General features: G+C 44.0%; 1 protein-coding gene and 1 long non-coding RNA gene across 2 annotated transcripts in view; one reads left to right on the top strand and one right to left on the bottom strand.

Annotated features, from left to right (window-relative positions):
- DYNLRB2 (dynein light chain roadblock-type 2) overlaps window positions 1–7,928 on the bottom strand; it is a gene marked incomplete at its 5' end in the record, with an annotated part of 78,357 nt that extends 70,429 nt beyond the window's left edge. Inside the window, one exon of the mRNA XM_081871494.1 lies at window positions 7,842–7,928. Within this exon, the coding sequence (XP_081727620.1) occupies window positions 7,842–7,928 (87 nt within the window). The remainder of the gene's footprint in view (window positions 1–7,841) is intronic.
- Window positions 7,929–8,370: 442 nt separating this feature from the next.
- LOC309347416 lies at window positions 8,371–13,602 on the top strand. The gene is made up of 4 exons (XR_014158934.1): window positions 8,371–8,391; window positions 10,139–10,170; window positions 11,971–12,018; window positions 13,283–13,602. It is a non-coding gene; the product is annotated as an uncharacterized lncRNA (long non-coding RNA).
- The last annotated feature ends 12,603 nt before the right edge of the window (window positions 13,603–26,205 follow it).

Genomic DNA, 26,205 nt, shown 5'->3' with positions numbered 1-26,205 from the left:
CTGTCAACCCTGCTATGTTTGTCAGCTCTGTTGTTTAGGTGTCAGCCGTAGTTCTTATATTGAAACAGTTCATGCCGGAGTGGAGGAAAATACGTTGACTTGCAACATAATGGAAATGAGCAACAGGACCTTCAATAAATAGGTTTGCATTTCAGCTCAGAACTAAGCAATTAGATTTTTCAATAACACTCTTGGCGGAGTTAATGGATATCTGCTAGAGGCGACGGAAACAGATTATTTGTATTGAATTTATAGGAACATGGAGCCGGAAGTAGGACTGCAATGCTAAGTCAATCAGCTGGAGTGATCAATTAAAAATGTTTCAATCAATTAAAAAGGTGGCCATGTTTACTCAAGGGCACAGACTTTTAAAAAATGTTTGTAAATGCAAGGGCTTCTTTTTTTAAAAGCACCACAAGGTGCCAGATGGCTGCCATCTTAGAAAGGACATTCTCCCTTATCTCCAAGGCAGACATGGACAGCAGATGGCAAGTACAATAATAGCTGAGGCGCTTCCTTCTAGGGAGCAGGTGTGGTGTGGGGAGACTTCTGGGGGCCAGACAGAGAGGCCTGGGAGCCCCCCCTGCTTTATAGAAAGTAAGTCTCACCATCTACCACAAAGGATTTAAGAATTATGGAGGAAGAGAGTTTAAGTGGCATTCGTAATATTTGCAAGATTACAAATGAGCCACAGAGACTGGATTACAAGAAACAAACTTTACTTATTTGTGTGCTGCTACCAAATCATATACAAAACTTGGAGCTAGTCAGCTCTTCTTAGCTTCCTTTCCCTGCTAGTGTCACCCAGAACTGATTCCCCCTACCTTCAAGTATTTCTAAATCACATTAGTTCCTGCACCCATTACAGTATTTGTTGGTGTGCTTCAGAGGGACTAGCACAGTTGCCAAGGGAAACACTCCTACCCCACCCTGGCCAAGTCACCATTTCCCCTTTCTTTTCAGGGCAAAATGAAGATACTTGTACCAGAGATTCCCTGTGAATCTAAAACTGGAGATTAAAATAGGATTGAATCATGAATCTTTTATATGCTCTACTGCAGGCATGTCCAACAGGTCGATTGCTATCTATTGGTCGATCGTGGGGGAGCCTGTGGTCGATCGTGGGTCGACCCCCCCAAGAAACTTTGGTGGCTGCCCCCAAAAAGAGCTCGACAACTCTTGGCAATGGGTAGATCACTGCCAGTTTTTTTATACTGGGAGTAGATCGCAGTCGCTTGGAAGCTGGACATGCCTGCTCTACTGCATGGCTGTTCCCATATCTCCTCTTGCTACCTTTAAACATCACCCTTAATGGCTGGGACATGTTTCACAGGGGGGAATGCACTGGGACAACCGATCTCGGTGATCACGGGTAGGAGGAGGAGTTATGCTAAGACCAGACCATGTCATTACAGAGGAGGCAGGTTTAGTCGTTGTCTGAGGACTATCCCTGCCTCCGGGTCTGGTCCTGACCGGATGAATACTGGAATCAGCAAGGGATACCCACATGACCTGAAAGTGTTGCTGTGCAATGCCAGGTCAATGATTCATAAGACCACTGCCATCCATGACTTGATCATGGATGGAGGACTTGACCTGGCATGTGTAACAGAGACTTGGTTGGATGAAGCAGATGGGCCTGTCCTTGCCGCTGCTTGTCCACAAGGTTTCTCTTACACACAGCAACCCAGGTCATGTGGGCGGGGAGGGGGGGTTGCAGTGATTTTTAGGAAGTCATTAGTTTGCACCAGGCGTCCTATTGGGAAGACCCAGTTTTCTGAGTGCATGTTCTGGAAGTTGGGCAATAGGGGCAGTACAGGATTCCTTTTGGTGTACCGACCTCCCCGCTGCACCAAGGATTCCCTGCCCGAGCTGCTTCAGGTCGTGGCGGATGTTCTCCTGGAGACACCTAGCTTGGTTGTCCTAGGGGATTTTAACATCCATGCCAACACGACCTTACAAGGGGCCGCTCGGGACTTCGTGGAAAGCATGGCCTCCATGGGGCTGTCCCTGAATAAGTCTGGCCCAACCCGTAGCCGCGGACATGCCTTGGACCTGGTGTTTACCTCTACGGATGTTGGTGATCTGACACTAAGTAAAAGTGAAACGAAAGAAGTGCCATGGTCAGACCACTTCCTGGTGCAACTGAACTTCTCTGCGACCCATCCCCTCTGCAGGGAGGTGGGACCGATTCGGATGGTCCGCCCCCGCCACTTAATGGATCCAAATGGTTTCCAGAGAGTGGTAGGGGATGCTTTATCCCATGTTGATGGCCTTTCAGCCGATTCCCTGGTGGCCCGCTGGAATGTGGAGTTAACCAGGGCTATTGACTGTTTGGCTCCGAAGCGCCCTCTCCGATTGCATGGAGCCCGGAGAGCCCCGTGGTTTTCCATGGATCTGAGGGCAATGAAACAATCGTTGAGACGGCTAGAGTGCCGGTGGCGGATAACTCATTCCGAATCTGACCGGACACAGGTTAGAGCTCAACGTCGAGCCTACCAAGTGGCGATAGCGACGGCGAAGAAGACTTTCTTCACCGCCTCTATTGCATCTGCAGAAAACAGCAGCAGGAGACTCTTTCAGGTGGTTCACAATTTAGCGGAACCACCTGTAACATCGGGGCCCAGTACGGGCCACATGTTCTCCTGCAATGATCTTGCAAATTTTTTTGCAGATAAAATCGCTCAGATTCGGGAAGAAGTAGACTCCACCGTGGGAGCAGGGCCGGGGCGGGAGAGTGCTAGAGTCCTGTCTGGTCAAGTTGTGTGGGATCAATTCCAATCTGTTACCTCCGAGGATGTGGACAGGCTGCTTGGACGAGTGAAGCCAACCACCTGTCTCCTGGATCCTTGCCCATCCTGGCTTATAAAAGCTAGCCGGGAAGGACTGGGCGATGGGCTTTGTGGGGTGGTGAATGCTTCCCTCCGTGAGGGAGCCTTCCCAGACCCGCTGAAAGAGGCGGTTATTAAACCGCTTCTTAAAAAACCATCTTTAGATGCGGCCACGATGGCCAATTATCGCCCAGTCTCAAACCTTCCATTCTTGGGCAAGGTGATTGAGCGAGTGGTTGCTGAACAACTCCAGGCACGCCTGGAAGAAGCGGACCATTTGGATCCCTTCCAGTCGGGATTCAGGCCTCATCATGGGACTGAAACTGCCTTGGTCGCACTGGTTGATGATCTCCGGCGGGCTAGGGACAAAGGTGAGAGCTGTTTCCTAGTTCTGCTGGATCTCTCAGCGGCGTTTGATACCATCAACCATGACATCCTTCTGGACCGTCTTGAGGGGCTGGGAGCTGGGGGCACTGTCATACAGTGGTTCCGCTCCTTCCTCCTGGGCCGTGTTCAGAAAGTGGTGGTGGGGGATGAGTGTTCAGACCCCTGGGCTCTCACTTGTGGGGTGCCCCAGGGTTCTGTCCTCTCCCCCATGCTTTTCAACATTTACATGCAGCCACTGGGAGAGATCATCAGGAGGTTTGGGCTGGGTGTTCATCAGTATGCAGATGATACCCAACTCTACCTCTCTTTTAAATCAGAACCAGTGAAGGCGGTGAAGATCCTGTGTGAGTGTCTGGAAGCGGTTGGAGGATGGATGGCGGCTAACAGATTGAGGTTGAATCCTGACAAGACAGAAGTACTGTTTTTGGGGGACAGGAGGCGGGCAGGTGTGGAGGATTCCCTGGTCCTGAATGGGGTAACTGTGCCCCTGAAGGACCAGGTGCGCAGCCTGGGAGTCATTTTGGACTCACAGCTGTCCATGGAGGCACAGGTCAAATCTGTATCCAGGGCATCTGTTTACCAGCTCCATCTGGTACGTAGGCTGAGACCCTATCTGCCTGCAGACTGTCTCACCAGAGTGGTACATGCTCTGGTTATCTCCCGCTTGGACTACTGCAATGCGCTCTACGTGGGGCTACCTTTGAAGGTGACCCGGAAACTACAACTAATCCAGAATGCGGCAGCTAGACTGGTGACTGGGAGCGGCCGCCGAGACCATATAACACCGGTCTTGAAAGACCTACATTGGCTCCCAGTACGTTTCCGAGCACGATTCAAAGTGTTGGTGCTGACCTTTAAAGCCCTAAATGGCCTCGGTCCAGTATATCTGAAGGAGCGTCTCCTCCCCCATCGTTCTGCCCGGACACTGAGGTCCAGCTCCAAGGGCCTTCTGGCGGTTCCCTCACTGCGAGAGGCTAAGTTACAGGGAACCAGGCAGAGGGCCTTCTCGGTAGTGGCGCCCACCCTGTGGAATGCCCTCCCATCAGATGTCAAAGCGATAAACAACTACCTGACATTCAGAAGACATCTGAAGGCAGCCCTGTTCAGGGAAGTTTTTAATATGTGACATTTTAGTGTATTTTTCATCTCTGTTGGAAGCCGCCCAGAGTGGCTGGGGAAACCCAGCCAGATGGGCGGGGTACAAATAATAAATTATTATTATTATTATTATTATTATTATTATTATTATTATTATTATCTGGAAGCAGAGCTGCATATCAAGAAAATTTTGCAGCAAGAGAATCCAAATTTGATTTCAATTTTTTTTTGAGGTGTGTGTATTGGGAAAGGAGCAATGTAAGGAACAATGTCCGTTCTTTACAAATGAAGAGATGTTAATGATTTCCATTGCAGTCTAAGACATTTCTGCAGTGTAGGAATCAACCTATTCCTTAAGAAGTTGTGATGGTGGTTGAACTATCCCTTCAGTTCTCAAATATTAAATCTGCATTTGATCATCTGCACCTCAAAATCCTCACCCAGTATTTTAGAAAATGTTCCTATTTGCACAGTTGAATATAAACTCCCTACTTTAGGCATCCACTCCATGTTCAAGGCTTTGTCCTGCCAAAAAAACCCCTACACATTCATTTTAATAATATTCGTGCAAGAGCTTTCCATGAACCCCCACTGGGGGAAAAAAGATGGCCCTTGGCAAGAGTTGATTGTGTCAAATTGTGTCCTGTATTAGCATTTAAGGTGAAGAGAAGATTCAAAATGCCTTTGCTAATTTTATCTTACTTCCTCATTTAAAAATACACTAAGTTTAAACAGTTTTCCTTAAAAAAAGATAACACACACAGCAAGAGCACATATGCCTGACATTTTGTGTTACTAATGTTGAGGTTCATTATATACCCTTCAGGGTTATCTCCCCCAGAATTTAATGAAGCAGCAACATTTGGGTTGGTGTCTACCACAATGTTAGTACTGTATATCTATTTTGCAGACTCCATGAAAGTTCTGAAACTTGTTTTGCGGAAATGTGCTTTTAATAAAAGGAAATGGAAGTGTGCGTGTGTGCGTGTATATATCAGCTTTTGATGCAAAATATAAATTGGATTTGGGAAAGAAAAGAGACCCCTTTAAGCCCTCACTTCTCCCCTATTAAGATTTTTTACTTGTAACTTGGCCTCTTTTAAACTCCCATCTCGTGAATACTCGCTTCTAATCTGATACCTCAGTGTACATATCTAAACATGATCAGTGACAGTTTTAGCTGCGGGGTGAGACTTTCTGTGACAAGGGCAGTGAGCTCTGATTGGAGACCATTCATTGCAAGTGACTTCAGCTGTCTCTTCAACTGACACTTGGTGACTTGAGGAAGGAGGGATGACGAAAGCTTTTTGGACAGAAAACTTCCACTGACAAGAACGTGACAGCTCCTTCCACAGCTGGTTTCTGATATGCGTTGCAAGGGGCCCACACAGTTGCTAATTTAAGTCGGAGCGGTGCTGTGCAGTCGTGGTGCAAACAAGTTCTTGTAGATTTGTAGCTCATCTGCGAGGAATGGCAGAGGAAAGGAGGTCCCTTGATGGGGCTACAGCAGGTCCATCACATTCTCGATAGGCCATGTTTATTTAAAGCAAGGTAAACTGAACCTCAAGCAATTCCTAGGTCTCATTAAGTCTTAGTATGTAGCTGACTATAGTGTATTTGGTTTATTCAAAGCAACTTTTTTCCCCTCCCAGAGCCTGACTAGTCCAGTAATAGTATCCTTGGCCTCCAGATATAACTGTCAGGAACCAGACTGACAGGTGGATTTGACTCAGAAGCAGTCTGGAGGCTTGCCGGCAAGTTGGGGCAATATGACCCTCCTCCATTTAAGTGGCTTCCAGAGATGAAGTGAGTCTGGGCCACTAAACTACACATTACAAGTAAACCCATTTCGTAGTAAACTATGGTAGTCCAGAGAGAAAAGTCCTGCCAGCATTTTACTGAGCAAGCTGAACAAAAACAGTGTAGAATTTGAGGAGAAAGGAAGAGAGCGGTTTTGTCTTTCTTAAGTCAGTTCTACGTAGCAGGAAGGCATTCAACCAAACGTACCCAGAGCACATGCTACCTCAGTACACATCACAACACACTCCCTTGCTGCAAAGCAACACTTGCCTCTTGGTAAGCTGACTTCCTGATAACAGAATTAACCCTTAATTTGAAAACCCAATGATCCTTGCTGCTGCACTTCCCCAGAGCGACGATATCAAGTTATTTACGGAACCTATAAATATCCAGGTGGATATTATGACACCTACTGTCTGAGCTGGTGTTGCACAATGTCTAGGAGACTGAGCTACAAGTCAAAAGCCCCTTTGAAATTCCCCCCTCTTGAATATTAGACTGGTTCCAGCTCTTTGCCTTTTCAGCACCTACTGACCTTCCTCTTTCACCAAGCCTTTCAAGTGGAGATCTTTCCCAGTCTGCAAGCGTACTGGAATAGCTTTTAGATGTTTTCATCGCTTTATCATTTGTGTGCTTGCCACCTGGGGCCCCTTGGGGGGGGGGAGGGAAGGGTGAGATATAAATTTAACAAATAAATGGAGAAACAAATAATTATCCATTTCTTCATTTCTTTATCCACTTCATGTATCTGATGAAGGAGTCTTTGCTTAACAACAAATGAGTCAACTGAGGTGCTCTTGGTCCCTGTGTTTTTGTTTTGTTGGTTTTGCTGTAATGGACTAATGCAGCTTACTCTATCGGAATCTCTGAGCAGGACAAACTCATTTCCTGGGGTGCCAATGAATCCAAGGCAATTAATATAATGGTTGAAGAGGCTTGCTCATTCCCACAGTGTTTTTCTCAACTCCGCAATGGCATCCAGTTAGATAATTTGCCCACAAGGCAAATTGGAGTTCACCTCTCATCGTCATCTGTCTATGTGCTGTTTATTCTCTGCAAGAGAGACAGAGAGACTAGATCCGTCTTTCAACAATACTGCAAGGACAGAAACCAGAGCAGGAGATTTTAATAATGCTGTGGAAGAGCAACAAGCTACCCTTCTGTACATTACACAGGTGGGACAGACTTGGCGGGGTGAGAATTCGCTCGGAGAGGTAAGATTCACACCTTCCCCAGAGAAATAACTTTGCTTCCTTTGTCTCTTTTGATTATAATCTGCCAACTCCAAATAAAATTAAGACTTTATGTGTGTGCAAAACTATGGTTAGCTTCATTTTCTGGGTCTTCCTCAATTGAAGATAAGGGGGGAAATATGAGGTCTATCTTCCAATAAGATTTTTTTTACATTTTTCTTCAAAAGTCAGAAGTAAAGCTCACATAGATCCTATTTAATGCTAAACTTAAAAAAAAAAGTTTTGAAATAGATCTATACAAATGCTTTTGAGATAACAATAGTGGAATGAACTTGAAGCTGTAATTTTTGGGGGATCTGCATGGAAAAGCACTGTCCCTGGTGCTGTGTTCTGTTCCACTTCAGCACAGCTAGTGTCAAACTGCCGGTGAATATGTAGCAAACCTTTACAGCAGCCAAAGAAAACATCTGGTTTTAGGCAGGATCTGGCTTTCTTTCTTAAAGCAAGAGAGCTGCATAGATCAGTACCTTGCCTTGTCTAATTCCATTAATGTGATCTCTTGTCCATCCCGTGGCAGTTTAATGGGCGTTATTTGTGGTCCTCCATCAAATAAAGCCATAGCCATAAATCCCACGTCACGTAAATGAAGGTATAAACGTCAATCTGCATTACCGAATAATATTTATGATTTTAATTAAATGAAACTCACTGTGACGTTTATTAGATCACAAGTTACATGTTAATGGCAACAAAATGACTTGGGCTGATATGAGTATCTCTTAGAAATGCTCTTAATAATGAACGTGTTGTGGGTGGGTGGAGGGTCAGTTCAAAATAACACAATAATATGGGGTTTGTTTGATGCAAGAAGAACATTGAATCACATCTTGGTTGGTGGTTCATCTACCTAAAATGCATTGTAATGAATGGGGCCTGCATAACAGCATCTTGCTAGCCACAGAACCAACAACATTCAGTCAAGATGCTGAAGGCTTGTCTGTTTCCTTGGTTTCAGGAAGGGTCTGCACTGGAACTTGGAGCTCTAAGGCATGGCTGGGGAACTCCAGGGGTGACAGTCAGTGGTGGGTGGGGCCAGAGGCAAAAGTGGGTAGAGCAACAAATGTAAATTTTACCTTTGGTGCAGTAGGTTAGTCTCTCTGTGCAGTCATACGCTCATCTCTACCCTCTGTCTAGAAAAGCAAAATACATTATCAGCCTTCAAGGATGCATTAAGGGGTGTGGCCTGCCGTGGGGAAATGACCCAGGGAGAGTCCTGAGGGCTAGATAGAGGGACCTGGGGCTGCATTTGTCCCTCAGGCCCAAGGTTCTCTACCCTGCATCAAAACAGCTGTTGCTTCAGCAGTGAAGCGCCTCTTGTTGAGAACTTACAGGTAAATAGGAGCTGCAGGCTCCATCCCTTCCCGGCTCTCAGGCAGGCCTTGATCCAGGCAAGGTGCTTGTACACAGTTACACCACCTCCCAAGTAGCTTCATGTGCAGATATTATTTCTGTTATTATTCATTATATTTATTAGTTGCCTTCCTCACAAAAATGGCCTAAAGTGACTTAACGTTAAAAATACAAGGGGGAAATACTGGAAACCTGTTGCCACCTTGTTAGCTAAGGAAGGTAAGCAGCACTCCTTTCCTGTGAATGTTTAATGCATTTCTGCACCCCACTTGTTTCCTGTAGGGTTTCATTTCATAACTGCTGTTGCTACCCAATGGTATGTATTTGACACAGCTCTAATTTTAATTGACTTGTTTTTAATTTCCCATTCTTTGATATGGGGCAATGAATCCAGTCATTGCAGCTGATCTCATTTTATTTGCAACCCTGATATTGAAACTACTGGGCAGATTTTTAATGGCTGAAATCCTTGTCTTGGCAAAATGTACAGTGTTTTAATGAGTTTAGGAGGGGCAGTTTGGCAGAACGGCCATTACTTAGGTTTCAAAGAATAAGATTTTTATCAGAATCTTGAATTTCTCTAAGCTATTCCCTGAAGTTCAGAATACTTCCATGGAGTCAAGGAAAGTTCAAGAACGTGCCTCTCACTACTGTGGTTACAAAAGAAATATAACAGCATGTGGAAAAAAAATCCATGCATTCATTTAGGAACCAGCACACCTGAGTGGAATTGTCTAGGTTTTTGTTAACAAAGCACACTGACCTTGTTTCTGTTGCCTCTTGAATTGGTGGCAAACATTGCATGAGCATCTGCTGGGACCTAGTGTAGCACATAAAAGACGTCCAGACTTTTTTTGTTCCTGGAGAATTTCACTCTGTTACTTGTTCGGTAAGGCTTAGGGGATACTCTCTACAGTATTATTTGAAAACCTATGCAATACAGAGACGTGTTTTTTTTGCTTTCCAGCTCTGTTGTAGATGTCAAAGTACCTTTTTAAAAAATTGTGTATATAGCAGAAATTTGGTAAATGTTAACATTTACTGGTTATTCACAAAATTAAGGCACAGCAGAACTTATCAGAAGTCTTTGTGCCATAAATAATGTGCTTTTTGACATTTATACCATGGGAAATGTTCTTTGCTAGGGAATGGAAATGGAAATGACTTTGGGATGATATTTACTGGAGCAATCAGCTGCCTCAGAAATTACTGGTATTTACCAGTAACTGTCAGAAAATTTTACCCTGGACCTATTCAGAAAAGTTTTTTTTAAAAAACAAAAAACAGGCTATCTCTCCCCACGTTTAAACTTCTTCTTGCATATGCAATATAAATAATACAGTCAAACATTAAGTAAGTTTGTAAGTAGTTTAGAATTGATTGCATCAGTTAGATGTTTTCTAATCTGTCTCTTAACAGATTGTCCCAGAGTGAGCTGTGAGTAGCTGATGGTAAGGGAACAACATTGTTCTTTCCAGTGTACTGAATAAACATGTGCCATAAAGTTTCAAAGCTGTCTTTGGTCTTTGTTTTCCTGAGCCTATTCAAATTCTAAGATGTACAAGTGTCAATATTGTACAAGTTTCTCACATTTTATGTAACTAGCACACACACATACGCACACACACATACCTGCTGCCAAATCTCGAGCCAAAAAAGAATACAGCCCAAGCTGCTGCCAGCCCAAGCCAGGGAAAGAGGCACACCCGAGTTCAAAAAACCCAGACATTTCCTTTAAAATGTAAGAATCCTCCTGGATGGCCATGTTGGCCCCCCCAAAAGAGGACATAGCCGGGTTTTCCCAAACATATAGCAACAAACCAGCCAATATATACACACACATTCATAGAGAGGTATTTGCTCTTCTTAAAATAAAATAAATAACTCTATACAATGTGTTGTCAATTTTGCTGCCAGAGATGTCCACACCCAGTCCGGGTAATAAGATGAGGAATGACGGATGAGAACCAGACAGCAATAAACCAAATGAGGCAGGCACCTGAGAGATGCTTTGCTTGTGACAGAAAGAATGGAAGAGGTATGTGCACTCAACATTTAGAAAAATGGTACCTAAGCCATTCTCCACCTATTGTCGTTTGTTTATAATGTACAAAAAAACCTCCATCGTTAAGGCATTCAATTCCAGACTGGCTATTTTCTGAAAGAGATCATGTAGTTCCATAAAGGGAGTGGAATATACAATGAATTGTCCATTCCCTAACCAGAATCTACACCTAGCAACCCTATTTGGATGGAAGTCACTCATGCAAATATGCAATAATTATTTTTGTCAGACTGGGCTGCTTAAGATCTCATTAAGAACTGAGCTCCATAGGCAAAGCCTGTGGGGATTTCAAAAAGGACTGCTTCTCACTTTCCGTCTTCTGGTTTGCCTTGGTCCATGGCTGGAAGCTTCCTGGATCAGTGCAAAGCAAAGGAATGCCTTTGGATGGGAAGTCTGTGTTTGAATTCAGCATGCCTGAGTGGCCGGGGTTCAGCAAGGCTAGCATGTGTATTTGGCTTATTAAAAACCTACAGATCTCAACTGAGCCCAAAATTCAAGTGTGCAATGTGGAATTGCTGTAAGGGAGCGTTTAAATGGCCAAATCAGCCTCATTCAGATAAATGGGGTTTTGTGGTCATGACCTTTTTATAGTGACAACCTGACACTAATTTTGAAGGATCATATATTTATGTCAGCTGTCGTTGGAGGGCATGCAGTGTGACTGGAAGTAGGTCTGCACGTTCCAAGACTATACTTTGAGTTTTAACATGCTGTTACAAATGTTAGAGGAGGCTCCCCCTCTTAAATATTTTATATATATATATATATATATATATTCACCAGCTTGACAGTTTTTCAAACATATTCACTGTCAGCCCTAACAACCTGTCAACAACTGCCGTTATGTGAAAATTGCAGAAGCTGGTTTGAGCACTGTGAAAAGTGACATCCATGCCACAAGGATAAAGTTCCTCAGAAATGGAAGACGAAAACTTTTGAAAGGTGCTGTAGCCCTTCCAAGTCAAAATGAACAGTCAGATATCTGGGGAAAAACATACAGTTGTCACATCTGATATCTATTTCCCCCTTCCCCTCCCTCAAATTGAGGTGTATGGAAAAGAACATAGATTAGGACAGAATATTGTGGGTAACTGTTTTGCTGCTCCTGATTTGCAGTCTTCTCTCTCTCTCTTTCTCTTTTTCTCTCTTTCTCTCTTTCTCTCTCTCCTCTCTTCCTTCTCAGCAGCCTTCTTGGGTGTTCCTTCAATTAAAGCCCAGGGGAAGACATTATGAGGTAACTCCTTCCACAAGGCTTTTTTAGATCAGGAAGTGTAGGCAGCCAGGCAGGCTGCAAAACACAGGTGACATGCTTAGACAAAATACACACCATTCTTGGCCACCCAGCAATGATAAAAGTATGCTCAAAACTCTGTATCCAACACAGTGGCGTAGCGTGGGTTGTCAGCACCCGGGGCAAGGCAAGTAATTTGCGCCCCCTAACCCATGGATTTGCGCCCCCTACCCCTAACCCCCAGATGTTGCGCCCAATGCGGCCGGCCCCCCTGCACCCCCCACGCTACGCCACTGATCCAACACAACACTGGAGAAATTCTGAAATGTCCCGCGAGTGAGGCAGAAAAATGGGTGCCTCTTTCACAAAGGAAGAGAACTTTCGGAACAACACCAGATGTTACGGGAAGACAGAAAAATATGGATGGAATGAACTAGAGACTCCAGATCTTGTTTCCCCTCTGGATGTTCATTCAAAGTCAGGGGTGGGGTACCTCAGGCTTGGAGGCTGAATGTGTCAGGAATTAATGTGCAGCCCAAAAGAATCCCTAATATGCCCAACACCAGGACCAAATACTCCACCCCTGTACCCAGTTGAACAGGAAGCAAAAGGTTGAATTTCCTCCATGACCCCTTGGGTCTGCTCTTGCACTGCATAGAAAACTCAGGTGGGCACAACTGGTAAATATAAACCCTTCCCTGTCCCTACACTCAGGTCTTGGTAATGCAAGCCAGGTCAGCTCATCCAAGATAAAATCATGACCCAGGAAACTCTTATTTAAAACTGACCTGGCATTCAGAAGCTGCACCTACAGACGCAAGGGCTGGCAGGTAGAGTAACTTCTATGTCCCTGGCAAGGGGAGGATCCAAGACAGGGCACAGCGTACAATTGAACAAAGACGTGATCCAGTTGGAAGATTGAATGCCAAGCTTGGACTCGCTTTGTGGGACAGACATGTGTAGTGCAACTAGAACACCAAAGAGCCCAAGTCTGCACAGATGTATGCTAGAAGCTTTGAAACACTCCAATTATCTAGCTAGTCCTCTCTCTCATTTTGCAGCATGAGTCTCCTAATCCCTCTGTGGAGTTCAGGTGACAGGCAAGGCTTGTCTGCCTTAACTAGTCATGCACTGACACTGAGCGTACTTGATCTGGGGCTGGTAGTTTGCTTCAAACATTGTTCACGCAAATGGGTCTGGCAGCTGGGAAAGTACAGGGGTGTGTGTAAAAATGCATGCCTAGCGATCCCGACTTCTCTCTCTTCAGAACAGATCTGCCGTGCTGTTCCTGCTGGCTGTTTGAAGAGCCTTGACTTTGAAGCCCAAAGAGAAATTCATTTCCCAGGCTTTGCAATTCATTGAAAGATGAGGCTGATGACCACAGAAAGGGTCAATCAGATTAGCCCTTGATGACCCCTGTGTTTGTGTCTTTAATGGGCGTCTTGCAAAATGATATTTCCAGTTTTTAATGCTGTGCCTCGTATGTGAGATCATACAGGATATTAGTTTTGATTGTCTGGTGCCACAAGGATTGCAATTGATTGCCCCCCCCGACCCCACATATCTCCTTTCTGTCTTGGCTTCCTCTGCCTTATTGCATACCTTCTAACAATATATTCATGCTAACCTCTAAGAATGTCTTACAGTACTGATATCAATGCCACATTGGGCATATTTATTTATTTTTTTCTTCATTCAGTACAGAGGCTAATATCTTGTTGTCTTTTGTCTGAAACCACAGAGCATGAAGTTAGGAATTGTTCCGCCCTCTGACAGTTGTGATGCCTAGAGAGAGAAATTATAGTCTCTCTCTCTCTCTCTCTCTCTCTCTCTCTCTCTCTCTCTCTCTCTCTCTCCCTCTTATTGTGCAGATCCATTTTATTAAAAGTTCCATTAGTATTATCGTCTCCACCTTGTAATTCCAAAATGCTCAGCATAGACAGGTATGCATTGTTATCCAGATCTACCCAAGGGAAGGACCATGGCTCAGTGGTAGAGCATATGTTTGCATGCAGGAGGTCCCAGGTTCAATCCATGGGAGAGATGTTGGTTGGATACCATGTGTCAAGGCTGGAGTCAGATGCAGGTCAAAATGAAGAGACAGTCAGTTGCCAGCAAAGTTAACTATTTATTCAAGGAAAAGGCATGCACCTCAGCAACACTTCCCAGCAGGTCTTGCCCCTATAGAGCAGTTGACATGACTGAAGGTCCCTGCCTTCCACAGCTCCTAAGGCTCCTCCTCTCCCAGATGTTTCCCAAACAGTCTCAAATTGCGTCTGCGCACCTCTGGTCTCTGTTCTGCCCTCCTCATTATTCTGCATGTTCCTGGAGGCCAGCAGGGAGGGGAACTTGTTGCAGCTGGAGAGGCAGTCTCTTGACCTCCCTCCTCTGCTTCAGCCTCGGAGTCTGAACTCTGACCTCTCCTCAGTTGTCCCATCCACAGACTCTGAGCCTTCCTCCTCTGGGATTTCCCTTGGGGTTTCCCTGGCTGGCACTTCCCACCACTCCTCGTCATTCTGCCAGGACCTGACACCATGGAGAGTGGCTGCTAGTCAGTGCAAACAGTATTCAGTTAGATCAGGAACTTTAACCCTTTCAGACCCAGGACCCACTTTTAACCCAAAGATAAATTTGGGGACCTGTTTCTTAATCTTTTACCATACATTTGCATCCTGTTGCAGCCCATCTTGGATGAGGCCATGAACTACTAGTGGGTGCAGACCCATGAGCTGAAGACCAGTGAACTCGATGGCCCAATGGTTTGATACTGAGCCAACTTCCTATGTTTGGTGAAATGGTCTGAATGAGCAAATGGGACTGTTTAGTGTCAACCACAGGATCAAGATGGCTGACAATCACCTTGTAGTTTCCTTTGGAAATATGCCAAACTCACTGATCCAGTAGCCTATCTATCAATTGCTATTTAGGTCAGAGAAAAATACACATGGGAAAAAAATTAGGGGCACTTGGGCAGTTCAGCTTTATTAAATTCCTTAGCACCTTTGTGAAAAGTTTCTAGTCATGCGCTAGGCAAATTAGAAGAATGATGATCAGGACTGGTTCAAGGAAATTCCACAATGCAATAAAAATAATTGGTTTAAAATAATGATCTTTGGTTCATTACTAAAGTATCTTAATGATCACTTTAGGACTTCTTTTCTTCTGTCTGTTCCTCTCCACCACCTTAATCAGTAATTAATTTTAAGTACAACAAAATTAAGCCAGATTCATATCCTATCTGCAGATAATTATCCAGGCCTAACCTCACCCCTAGGATGACATTTAGTTTTTAATAGTTTTTTTCTTAGAAATAGTCATGGACTTCAATTAACTGGATGAGACAATATATAGGCAAGAATTGATTGATGACAGCAGATTGGCTCCTGTGTAGCATGGATAACTCTTTGCTCATTGTATATATAATAAAAACTGAGGTCTCTCAGTCCACCCCTTTCTGCAGTGAGCAAATTGGATAGGCATTTGTGTAAGATAGAACTAGTTTTTATTTTTTTATTATGTTTCACACAGGATAGGAGAAGGTGAAGAGCTCATAGAGCTATGTGGGGAAAGGGATACAGCCCAGTGGTATAAAGCATTTGCTTTGCATGCAGAAGATCCTAGGTTCAGTCCCTAGCATCTCCAGGTAGGACTGGGAGAGACTCCTACCTGAAACCCTGGAGAGCCACTGCCAGTCTGTGTAGACAATACTGAGTTAGATGGACCAATGGTCAGACTCAATATAAACAATGAGAGTCCCTAGAAACAAAAGCATAAAGAATTACAAGACCAGGAACAGGAAAAGGCTATATAGAATAAACTACATCAGTGAAGATACAGAAACACAAAAAACCAACAAGTATGAATATATAAGGGACGCGGGTGGTGCTGTGGGTTAAACAACAGAGCCTAGGACTTGCCGATCAGAAGGTCGGCGGTTCGAATCCCCGTGACGGGGTGAGCTCCCGTTGCTTGGTCCCTGCTCCTGCCAACCTAGCAGTTCGAAAGCATGTCAAAGTGCATGTAGATAAATAGATACCGCTCCAGCGGAAAGGTAAATGGCATTTCCGTGCGCTGCTCTGGTTTGCCAGAAGTGGCTTAGTCATGCTGGCCACATGACCCGGAAGCTGTACGCTGGCTCCCTTGGCTAATAAAGCGAGATGAGCGCTGCAACCCCAGAGTCGCTCACGACTGGACCTAATGGTCAGGGGTCCCTTTACCTTTATGAATATATAAATATAATTTAATAATTTAATAAATAACAATACTGTTGGGGGGGTTATTGTCTTTGTTATGTATTTTTGTGTTTTTATATTGTAAACCACATTCAGATGAAGGGCAGTGTAGAAATTTGACTATTATTAATAATAAAGATGATGCTAAACCCTGAAGATGGCACACTGGTAGGCAAAAATGAGCTGTAATCGCTCAGTCTTTTTATATTCAGTCTGTTTTCTCAATTGTCTTTTGAGAGAGTAGTAACATTCTTCAACTCATGAAGAGACATCCTGGCTCTTCTGGTGCTTTTCTGGCCAATAAAGTGTTTTTTTTTCCCTTTGCAGTTGCATTTGCCATGATAAATTCTTTAGCCAAGATGAGCCATCAAGCATTTCACTCAAATATGGTAAGGTACATACACCTATCACAAGGAAAAACAGGATGACCCTAACTCTAACCCTGGTTTTTTTCCCCCCAGGGAGAAGTGTGTGTACAATATTTGAGTGAAATATTTGATGGTTCATCTTGACTAAAGATTTTTGATTATAGACTCAAACCTTAATCTGCTCATTGATTTTTCTTCTTTCCCCGTCACAGTCCAAGAACCATTTCAGGTATAGCAAGAAAGGAAAGTGTAACTATCAAGAAAATGAATACCCCTAGCTCTTCAGCACACAATAAAGTTAAGTGTTTTTGACTTCTTGAATAATATATCGAATCTTTTTATTACTTTGGAAAAATCTAAATGTTACTTTCTAAAGAACAAAGCACAACATTAGCATTTTAATACACAGTGATGCATTTTTTCCCAGGGGTTTACAGAGCCTTGCCTTATGCAACTGAATCTTCACTCAGCCTTATGATAAATTTCAAACAAGAGGCGGTAAACTGCATAATTCAGATTAATGCCTCACTCGCATTCAGATTTTTTCCAGCACTTCACTGGAGAATGTTAAGATAATAGAATCACAGAGCTGTAGAGTTGGAGTCATCTAGTCCAACCCCCTGCAATGCAGGAATCCCATCCACAGCCGGCCCTGGGTGGGCTCAAACCGCCAACCTTCTGGTTGACAGCCAGACACACTGACCAATAGAATGGTTTAGGATAGAGGTGAGGAACCTTTTTCAGCCCAAGGGCCTCATTCTTCTATGCACATACTTTTGGGAGGCTACATGCCAGTGACTTGGCAGGGAAAGAGCAATGAATTTAAATTCAAACTTTTGCACAGTAGTCAAGTTTCTACACACACTCAAATATCCCTCTCCACAGTGGCGTAGCGTGGGGGGTGCAGGGGGGCCCGGCCGCACCGGGCGCAACATCTGGGGGTTAGGGTTAGGGATAGGGTTAGGGGGCGCAAATCCAGGGTTAGGGGGCACAAATTACTTGCCTTGCCCCGGGTGCTGACAACCCACGCTACGCCACTGCCTCTCCATGATCCATCCAGGCAAGAGGTGTCATCAGAGTTCAAGGATACATATCAGCCAGACAAAAACACTCAAGGGAAGTGTGAAACTACTAGTGAGGGGTGTAGACTGAGGAGAGGGGCTGTGGCCCTATTAGTTTTCTGGTTTACATGCATAATTGTTTTTGTTTGTGACCTAGAAAAGCCATTTCTGGTTCAGGGATGAAACATCATTGAAGCTAAGCAGGTCTGGTCTGGACATTGCCTGGATGAAAGACTACCTAGAAACTCAATGACTGTGTTCAGATGTAACATCAAACCATAGTTTAGCATTCAAAGAAGTAGCCTAGCCTTTTCCTAGGCTCATGTGCTTTCCCCCTCCTCTTTCTGGCACTCTTGCAAGGAGGAGATCTAAAGTTTATGCTTCTGGTTTAGATTGACCACAGTTTAGCGTGTTGTTCAGAGCCTAAACTGTGGTTAATCTTAACTATGGCTGGTGTAAATAAGCCAACTTCAGAAATTATGGCTTGAAGTTGGCTTGTTTCCACTAGTCATAGTTAAGTTTAACTTGTTTGTTCAGGTTTGGATGACATGACAAGCTACAGTCAATCAAACATGGAAGACGAAGCGCCTATACTTCTCCTTGCAGACACACTGGAGGAAAGGCTAGTAGAAGCCACCCCCAGAAGTGTCTTGTTGGGTGTGGCAAAGCTGCTATGCCAGTTCCCCAGCTGTTGCCTCCTGGGAGGAGGAGAGACGAGGCAGTAAGGGGGTTAGCATGAATCAGGAATACTTGCACAAGCACTGGATTGCCTCTGCTGTTATGTTTCCACCCTCCAACCACCCCACTGTCTCACCCCTCTTCCACTTGGTAAACGGCAGTGACCAACCTGCTGGGCAGTGAGTGTAGTTCTCCATTTAGCAAGCTGCTTCTGGCCACCTCTAGTAGTCTTATTTGATAAAAGCAGTATATGAATGTAACAAATAAAATCCCTAGACCATAGGGGCAGAATCCAGTCAAAATGAAGGTCTTTGAAAGTTCCAGCTGAGATCAGTGCTTAATGTTGGCTGAATCAGAACCTCGATGTCATTGATATGCAAGCTACTATCAAACCTTGTATGGAAGAGCTGTAAACAAGATGTACGTTTCTTTTACCTCTTTTGAAGCCCTGTAGGATAACAGCAGTGAAGCTCTCAGGACCCAGGCAGCCGCTGGATAAGTCAAACAGTATTTTAAATACCAGAACACGGAGCTTTTCAGGAAGAGATGACAGAAGCATATGTTAGGGGGTGCCCTGGGACTTCCATAAAACATCAATGAACACCGGGTTTGAATATATTTTGTACTGCTCATTTTATTGACAGGCTGTCATAACCAAGCAAGAGAAAAACATAAAACCATAAACCACAACAGCAAACCGAAATAAATTGCTGCCAGGCTACTAGGTCAATACTAGTCTCGCAGTGTTCAGCTAATACACACACTTGGCTCCTATAATGATGGAGAAGGGTACTCTAATTCAGAGTGGTGGCTTGGTGGGGTGGGAACTGATTCACACAGGCAACATATCCTACTTCTGAATAGCCGCAGTCTATCTGTCCCTGGGTGCAATTGCATAGGCAAACGTTAATGGGGCTATTTCCAGTTAGCATGTCGATCACGTGCAAACACCTGTACACGTGTCACAAAAAGACACGTGACCTCCAAGATCTTGGGCCTTATAGTGTACCATGGGGACTTTGCCTTGCAGACCAATTATGGGGAATGGTAGCAGAGCACAAATTTTGCCCACTCGTGGTGCAAAATCAAGGTCTGATTTTATTACAGAACTTAAAAATGATCAGTATGTTTAAATATACATGGAAAGGCTATTCTGACATCACCCTGCCTGGACCAGTTGTATGGGGAAGGAGGGAGACAGAGAAGAACAGGCAGAGCTAGAGGGAACTACTTTTGCTGTATATGCGGTGAGGACATAAAAAGAGCCCTCTTGGATGAGACCAAAGACCCATCTAGTCCAGTATCCTGCTCTTGTGGTGGCTGCCCACAAGCAGGATATGAGCACAATGGCCTCTCCCCACTTGTGATTTCTGGAAACTGGTATCCAAAGACATATACTGCCTCCAATAGTGGAGATAGAAGACAGCCATCATGACTGATAGCCCTATCTTCCCTCATGAATTTGCCTAACCCTCCTTTAAAGACATCCAAGCTGGTGGCCATCAGTACATCTTGTGGGAATGAATTCCACAGTGTGCTGCATGAAGAAGTGCTTTATTTTGTCTGTCACAAATCTTCCAGTATCCGGCTTCATTGGATGTTGCCAAGTTCTTGGTATTGTGAGAGAGGGAAATATCTCCCTATCTGCTTTCTCCATGCCGTGCTTAATTTTGTGCAGCTCTCTCGCGTCTCCCTTACTCGCTTTGTTTCTCAGATTAAGAGCCCCAAATGTTGTAACCTTTCCTCACAGGGGAGCTGCTCCAGTCCCTTGATCATTTTGGTTGCCCTTTTCTGAATCCTTTCCAGCTCTGCAGATAAGGGAAAGAGGAGGTGGGCTAGAGATCTGGCAGGCTTCTGTGGCGAGGTTCGTTTGACAACAATGGGAAATTGAGTCTTTAGGGTCGTTGGCCCAGTCCTGTGGGACACCCTGCCAATTGCGATTTAACGGGAGCCTGCTGTGCCAATATTTAAATGTCCACTGAAAACTTTTCTTTTCTGCCAGGTGTAGGCAGGTAATTAAGAGTAGATCCCACACAATGGGGTGTGTGGGTATGTCTGTTTTCAATTTCTTTTTGCTTTTAACTAGTTTTTAACTTTCTGTGATTTATTGTTTGGTTTTATGTTTTTATATTGTTGTAAACCACTGTGATATGTCTTTATGCTGCAGTAGTATATAAATATTTTTATAAATAAATAAAGCAAATAAGCCTATTTGCAATGAGGACAACGAGGGATGAAAACTGTGTGAGTGTCAACTGATGGACTATATGCAACTGGCCGAGATGACTGGCAGAATCCGTGACCTGGGAGAAGAGAAGATGGAGGAAGACTGGGAGAAATTCAAGAAGTATCTACAAAAACATTGTAATTTGGTTGAATGCTAAGAAGGATGCTAGATTATAAAAAACTGGCCACCACTAAATTAGATTTGAAATTTGATGATAAGTGAGACTAAAGAAAATATAAAATTTTTTGGAAGAAGTGCTAGATTATATTTGAATGAGTGGACATGAGATTGTAAACAAGTTGATAATTTGTTTGGAAAAAACTTTTAACGATGTAAATGGGAGCGGGAGACGTGAGGGAGCCCAAAGAAGTGATGAAATTATGTCTGTGATAGAAGTAAGACTGTTTATTATTTGTGCATTTATATTTAAAAACTTTAATAAATATTTATATAAAAAAAAGAAAACTGTGTGAGTGTCTGGAGGCGGTTGGAGGATGGATGGCGGCTTACAGTTGAATCCTGACAAGACAGAAGTACTGTTTTGGGGGGACAGGGGGTGGGTGAGTATGGAGGACTCCCTGGTCCTGAATGGGGTAACTGTGCCCCTGAAGGACCAAGTGTGAAGCCTGAGAGTCATTTTGGACTCACAACTGTCCATGGAGCTGCAGGTCAATTCTGTGTCCAGGGCAGCTGTATGCCAGCTCCATCTGGTATGCAGGATGGGACCCTACCTGCCCGCGGACTCTCTTGTCAGAGTGGTGCATGCTCTGCTTATGTCCTGCTTGGACTACTGCAATGCACTCTATGTGGGGCTAATCCAGAATGCGGCAGCTAGACTGGTGACTGGGAGTGGACGAGACCATATAACTCCAGTCCTGAAAGACCTACGTTGGCTCCCAGTATGTTTCCGAGCACAATTCAAAGTGTTGGTGCTGACCTTTAAAGCCCTAAATGGCCTCAGTCCAGTATACCTGAAGGAGCGTCTCCACCCCCATTGTTCAGCCTGGACTCTTAGGTACAGCTCCAAGGGCCTTCTGGCAGTTCCCTCATTTCAAGAAGCGAAGTTACAGAGAGGGCCTTCTTGGTAGTGGCGCCCACCCTGTGGAATGCCCTCCCATCAGATGTCAAGGAAATAAACAACTGTCTGAATTTTAGAAGACATCAAAAGGCAGCCCTGTACAGGGAAGCTTTTAATGTTTAATGTTTTATCACATTTTTAATATTCTGTTGGGAGTCGCCAAGAGTGGCTGGGGAAACCCAGCCGGATGGGTGGGGTATAAATAAATTATTATTATTAAAACGTTGCAGGTTTCAGCTAAACGAGGGAAGAGTAGAGAGTGAGATGAGAGAAATGAGAGGCAAGGAGTCGAAATGGTTCCTCCAGACACATGAACGTGACACATGGACAAGCCAGCACATGCAATCCCAGACTCCATTCAAACCCCGATTCCATAGGTGGGGAACAATTGGCTCTCCAAATATTATTGGACTACAGCTCCCATCATCCCTGAGCATTGGCTATGATGACTGGAGCTGATAGGAGCTTGAGTCCAACAGTATCTAGAAGGCCACAGGTTCTCCACTCTTCATTTATATGCTTTTATGAATGCCTTTATAGGTATTTTGCTGTTACATTTGTGCCATTAGCACCTATTGGCTAGGGAAGGAAGAAAAATACCAAAACCAGAGGAAAGCTGAGAATAAAATCTTGAAAAGGCAATTAAAACATAAAACAAAATTTTGCAGGCAACTGCAGAAAATAGAAGGAATTCTTAGTATGAACAATACTGCTTTCTCCCACAGAAAATGTACCTGCATAACACGAGGAGAACTTAGCTGTGTTTCTTTGGTTAATCATTATCCCATTGAGTAATTTGATTTTAATTGATGTCTAGCTCATGAATAAATCTATTCATTCTCTTTAACAAAGAATTCACACAGGTGGATTTCTGCTCTCCCCCTGCTAGAGAGCAATCCAACACTGATGGTCTCAACAGATAGACTAAGTCTGGCAGCTGATGGGAACTGTGTATGCCAATAAGTAAGGTAAATATTAGCATACTTGATAAACTCACTGTGGCCAAGATCCAAAGGAGGACTGTGCAGCAGGTGCAGGAGAGAAACTGCATGCATCTTGAGTAAACGGACCAAGTGAAGGGACTAAGGATGGGGGAGAAATTGAAGTCATTTTGTATTTGTATTTTTATTTATTAAATTTATATACAACCCTTTATCAAAGGATCTCAGGGAGGTTCACAGACTAAATAATGTAAAGAAATGTATGTATATAAAGAAACATGAGCCTACCCTAATTTGCACTTTCCAAAACAGGACATAAACCAAAACTGAAACACAACTATCCTTTGAGAACTGCGTTACAAAATTTGGGGCAGTGCAAATTTTGAAGGATGGCTGTGTTTTGGATTTCACACTGTGTTGGAAAGCGCAGTTTAGGCAGGCTTGCCCTTAAATGTGAACGGAATCAAATTTCTCCCCCATCCCTAAGGGATGCTTGAATTTCCTCTCCTGTTGTCATGCTAGGATTGGGTAAGAATCTGTCCCCAGGCCTCAGAATGGAGAGAGCCATCAAGAAGCAATGCCTCCTCCGTGAAGACCACTATATTGAATCAGCATGTTAGTGTAATTCTGCGTAATGGGCAGAATGCATATGTTTTACTGCAGTAAGTCTCCTGCAAGTGCCAATTTTATCAGTAAAGATTTGGAGTATTCCTCCCACATACACACGCACAGATAAAGTTAGACAATTTTGAATAGATTTCTTCCCTTTCTGTTATCTGAACATTGTTGTCATGATACCATACAGCGCCTGTTCATTCTAAACTCTGCTAGAGGGCAAAAAAAATATTTATGGCATACTTTAAATAAAACATATTATGTGTTCGTACGAACATATGTATCATTGTCCCTCTAGCTGAAGCAGATATAATTTCTGACAAGGTGTGCATGCAGCCTCATGCAGAATTCATGACTTCGTGTTGCATAAGAATGAAGGCGCTCCTTTTGAAACACTTTTCTAGCACAATAAGTACTCATTTTCTAAACCAAAAATGGGGGGTGGGTGGGGGTGGGATTCTTCTTGATTGTTTTGGGCAAATGCTATGGAAGTGAGGAGTCTTTCTTTCTTTTTCTTTTTCTTTTAAAAAGCATTATATGGGATTGAGATGGAGAACCTTGTCCAACCAGGTTTCCCATCAAATTCAGCTGAATGTCTCAGTGCAAATATGACATGAATTTTCTCTCAGGCTACTGGCAGTCCAGGTCAATAAATACGTGTCTTGAGTTATGGGTAGTTGAGCATTTTTCTAGGAAGAAAAAAAAGTAGTATCCATATTAATGTCCCAATGTCAGTTAACTCCTAGAAAGACAGCAGTCCAGTTGAATTACCTTGGGAAAAGCAACTTTACAACGGGGTGAGTTTTCCATTACTATTTCTGTGCTATGTGCAAAGCAAGGCATGAAATGAAATGTATGCTGCCCACTGAGATATCTGGTTGGCCAATGGATGCTAGACTAAATGGGTCTTTGGCCTGATCCAGCAGGAATCTTTATATATTTTAATATATGCTCCATAGTAAGCTGAACTTGCCCATTCTGCCCATATTTATGTCTGTAGAGCATGAGACCTGAAAGAAGCACATTTCACTCATGCTCTGCCACTTTTTCTGATGAACACCGAAGACATGCCTGTGGTGGCACAATCTGAAGGGTGAGTATTAAACTCATTCACACTGTAATCCAAATCTCTGGCTGGCAGCATGGGAGTGGTGTAGCAGGGTGGATTTAGGGCTGTGAGATAGATGCACTGAGTGCTGAGCCTGGTAAGTGAGGCAATGGGCTTTGGGAAAGAGGTGTGAGGCTCTGACAGGGTCCTTGAGACCTCCTGTCTCCTTCCCAAAGCCTAGTTAGCACTTACCTGGCTTGGGGGAGGAGGAGGGAGGAATCTAGGACCTTGTCGGAGCCCCTACGCCACCTTCCCATAGCCAGGCATGTGCTTACTGGGCTCCCTCTCCATTCAGTGCCCAGTGTGGGGGAACCAGTCACATTGCCCTAAAACTGCCTCTCTGACTGTCTCCCGGCAATGCAATTATCTGCAAGGGATTCCCCCAAAGCTTGGTTAATGTTGCTAGTCTTCATGCCATGTTTGCAGAGCACAACACTATTTAACCCTACTTGACTTAGCTACTTACTTGTCTGTTTTTCTCAGAATCCAGTCCCTCATATCTCAAGGTGCTTCTCTGTGCTGGGCAGATCAGAGATGGGGATGACTGTGTAACAACCTGTTCTCTACAATAACTGATAAAGAGGTTTTGCTCTATAGCAACTGATAAAGAGGTTTTGCACCCCGCTGGCTAGTGATAACATGTGGAGGGCTGGCATAGATCTAATTGTTTTACAGGTTAGATCTATAAGCTCCCTACAGAGCTCCCTGTGGACTGAGAAGTGCAGACGTATGAAAGTGGTGTTGATCTCATCTTATGGCTTAGACGCTTGGAAACATCTTGGCTTTTTTTTTTTTTCATTCATATCATACCACAAACAATGTTTTCTTAGAAATTGTGATATAAGCCTCAGCAATAAATCAGTTAATGGTTTCCTTGAAATGCAGGAAGAAAACAGGCAATCAGCTGACCCATCAGCGAACTCTGTTATGCAATGTGTTCTACACTTTCCATTTTGATAACCAGTTATTACAAAGTGGGGGAAGTGGACTAGAATAACTAATGCAAAATATGATAGCTTAGGGACTTTCCAGGGATTTTTTTATTTCATTTTTTTTTTTAATGTTGCCAGTCCATATGGATTTGTCAAATAGACTGAAGATTCTTGTGCAGTTTCCTCAAGGATAGTGGCTTTAAAAAGAACTCAGGGGATTGTATCCAATTCTAGTAAACTCATAGAAGCTAATAGACAAAACTTACAAAGGTAAGGACTTGTGTTGGATACAGCTCAGGAAAGCCAAGCAGGCATTTTAGCACTATACAGGGAAGCAGGCTTAATTTTAAATGACGTAAGGTACTGTCAGAGCTGTTTGTCCACCTTTGTTCCCCATTCTGCACTCAGCTCTCACTTGTGGCTCCTAGAAGCTGTCAGCATGCAACAGTGGCCACACCTTGGGAAGAGCTTCGACTGGCCGGCTAAACCAGGTGAGGGTAGACGATGAGTCTCAAATCCTCTGTTAATTAGGGACTTCCCCTGCAGGTGAAGACAGGTACTAGCAGATTGGATGAGACCAAGAGTGGGTCCAACTGTCAAGAAGGCAATTTCTGCACATGCTGTGAAGTGAGGGGCAGAAGGGGCTCATCAACTGGGGAAGATAGTCCATCTAGGAGAAGCAAAACTCTTATTCTAAAGCTCTGCTGCCTAGCAGGATATCTTTGGGAGAAGAAAAGGCTAAGGACTAAACCCTACACAAATCCAGAGTGGTGTCCCTACAGCGGTTCAATGGCGCCTTTCACACCTCCTTCCGACAACTTCTGCAGCCAAGCTGGTGCCAGACATATTGCTTTCCTTTCCTTTGGACCACATCACTTAAGCCAGGAGGGGATCTTGTCGTCTGGGTGGCCCAAGACACTGCCCAGGCTTGCCCCCTGGGGAGGTCACTT

Source organism: Podarcis erhardii (assembly GCF_964252035.2).
Source record: "Podarcis erhardii genome assembly, chromosome: 7".
NCBI classification, from domain to species: domain Eukaryota; kingdom Metazoa; phylum Chordata; class Lepidosauria; order Squamata; family Lacertidae; genus Podarcis; species Podarcis erhardii.
The sequence above is the reverse complement of the archived record's forward strand: the minus strand, read 5'-3'. Positions and strand labels throughout refer to the sequence as shown.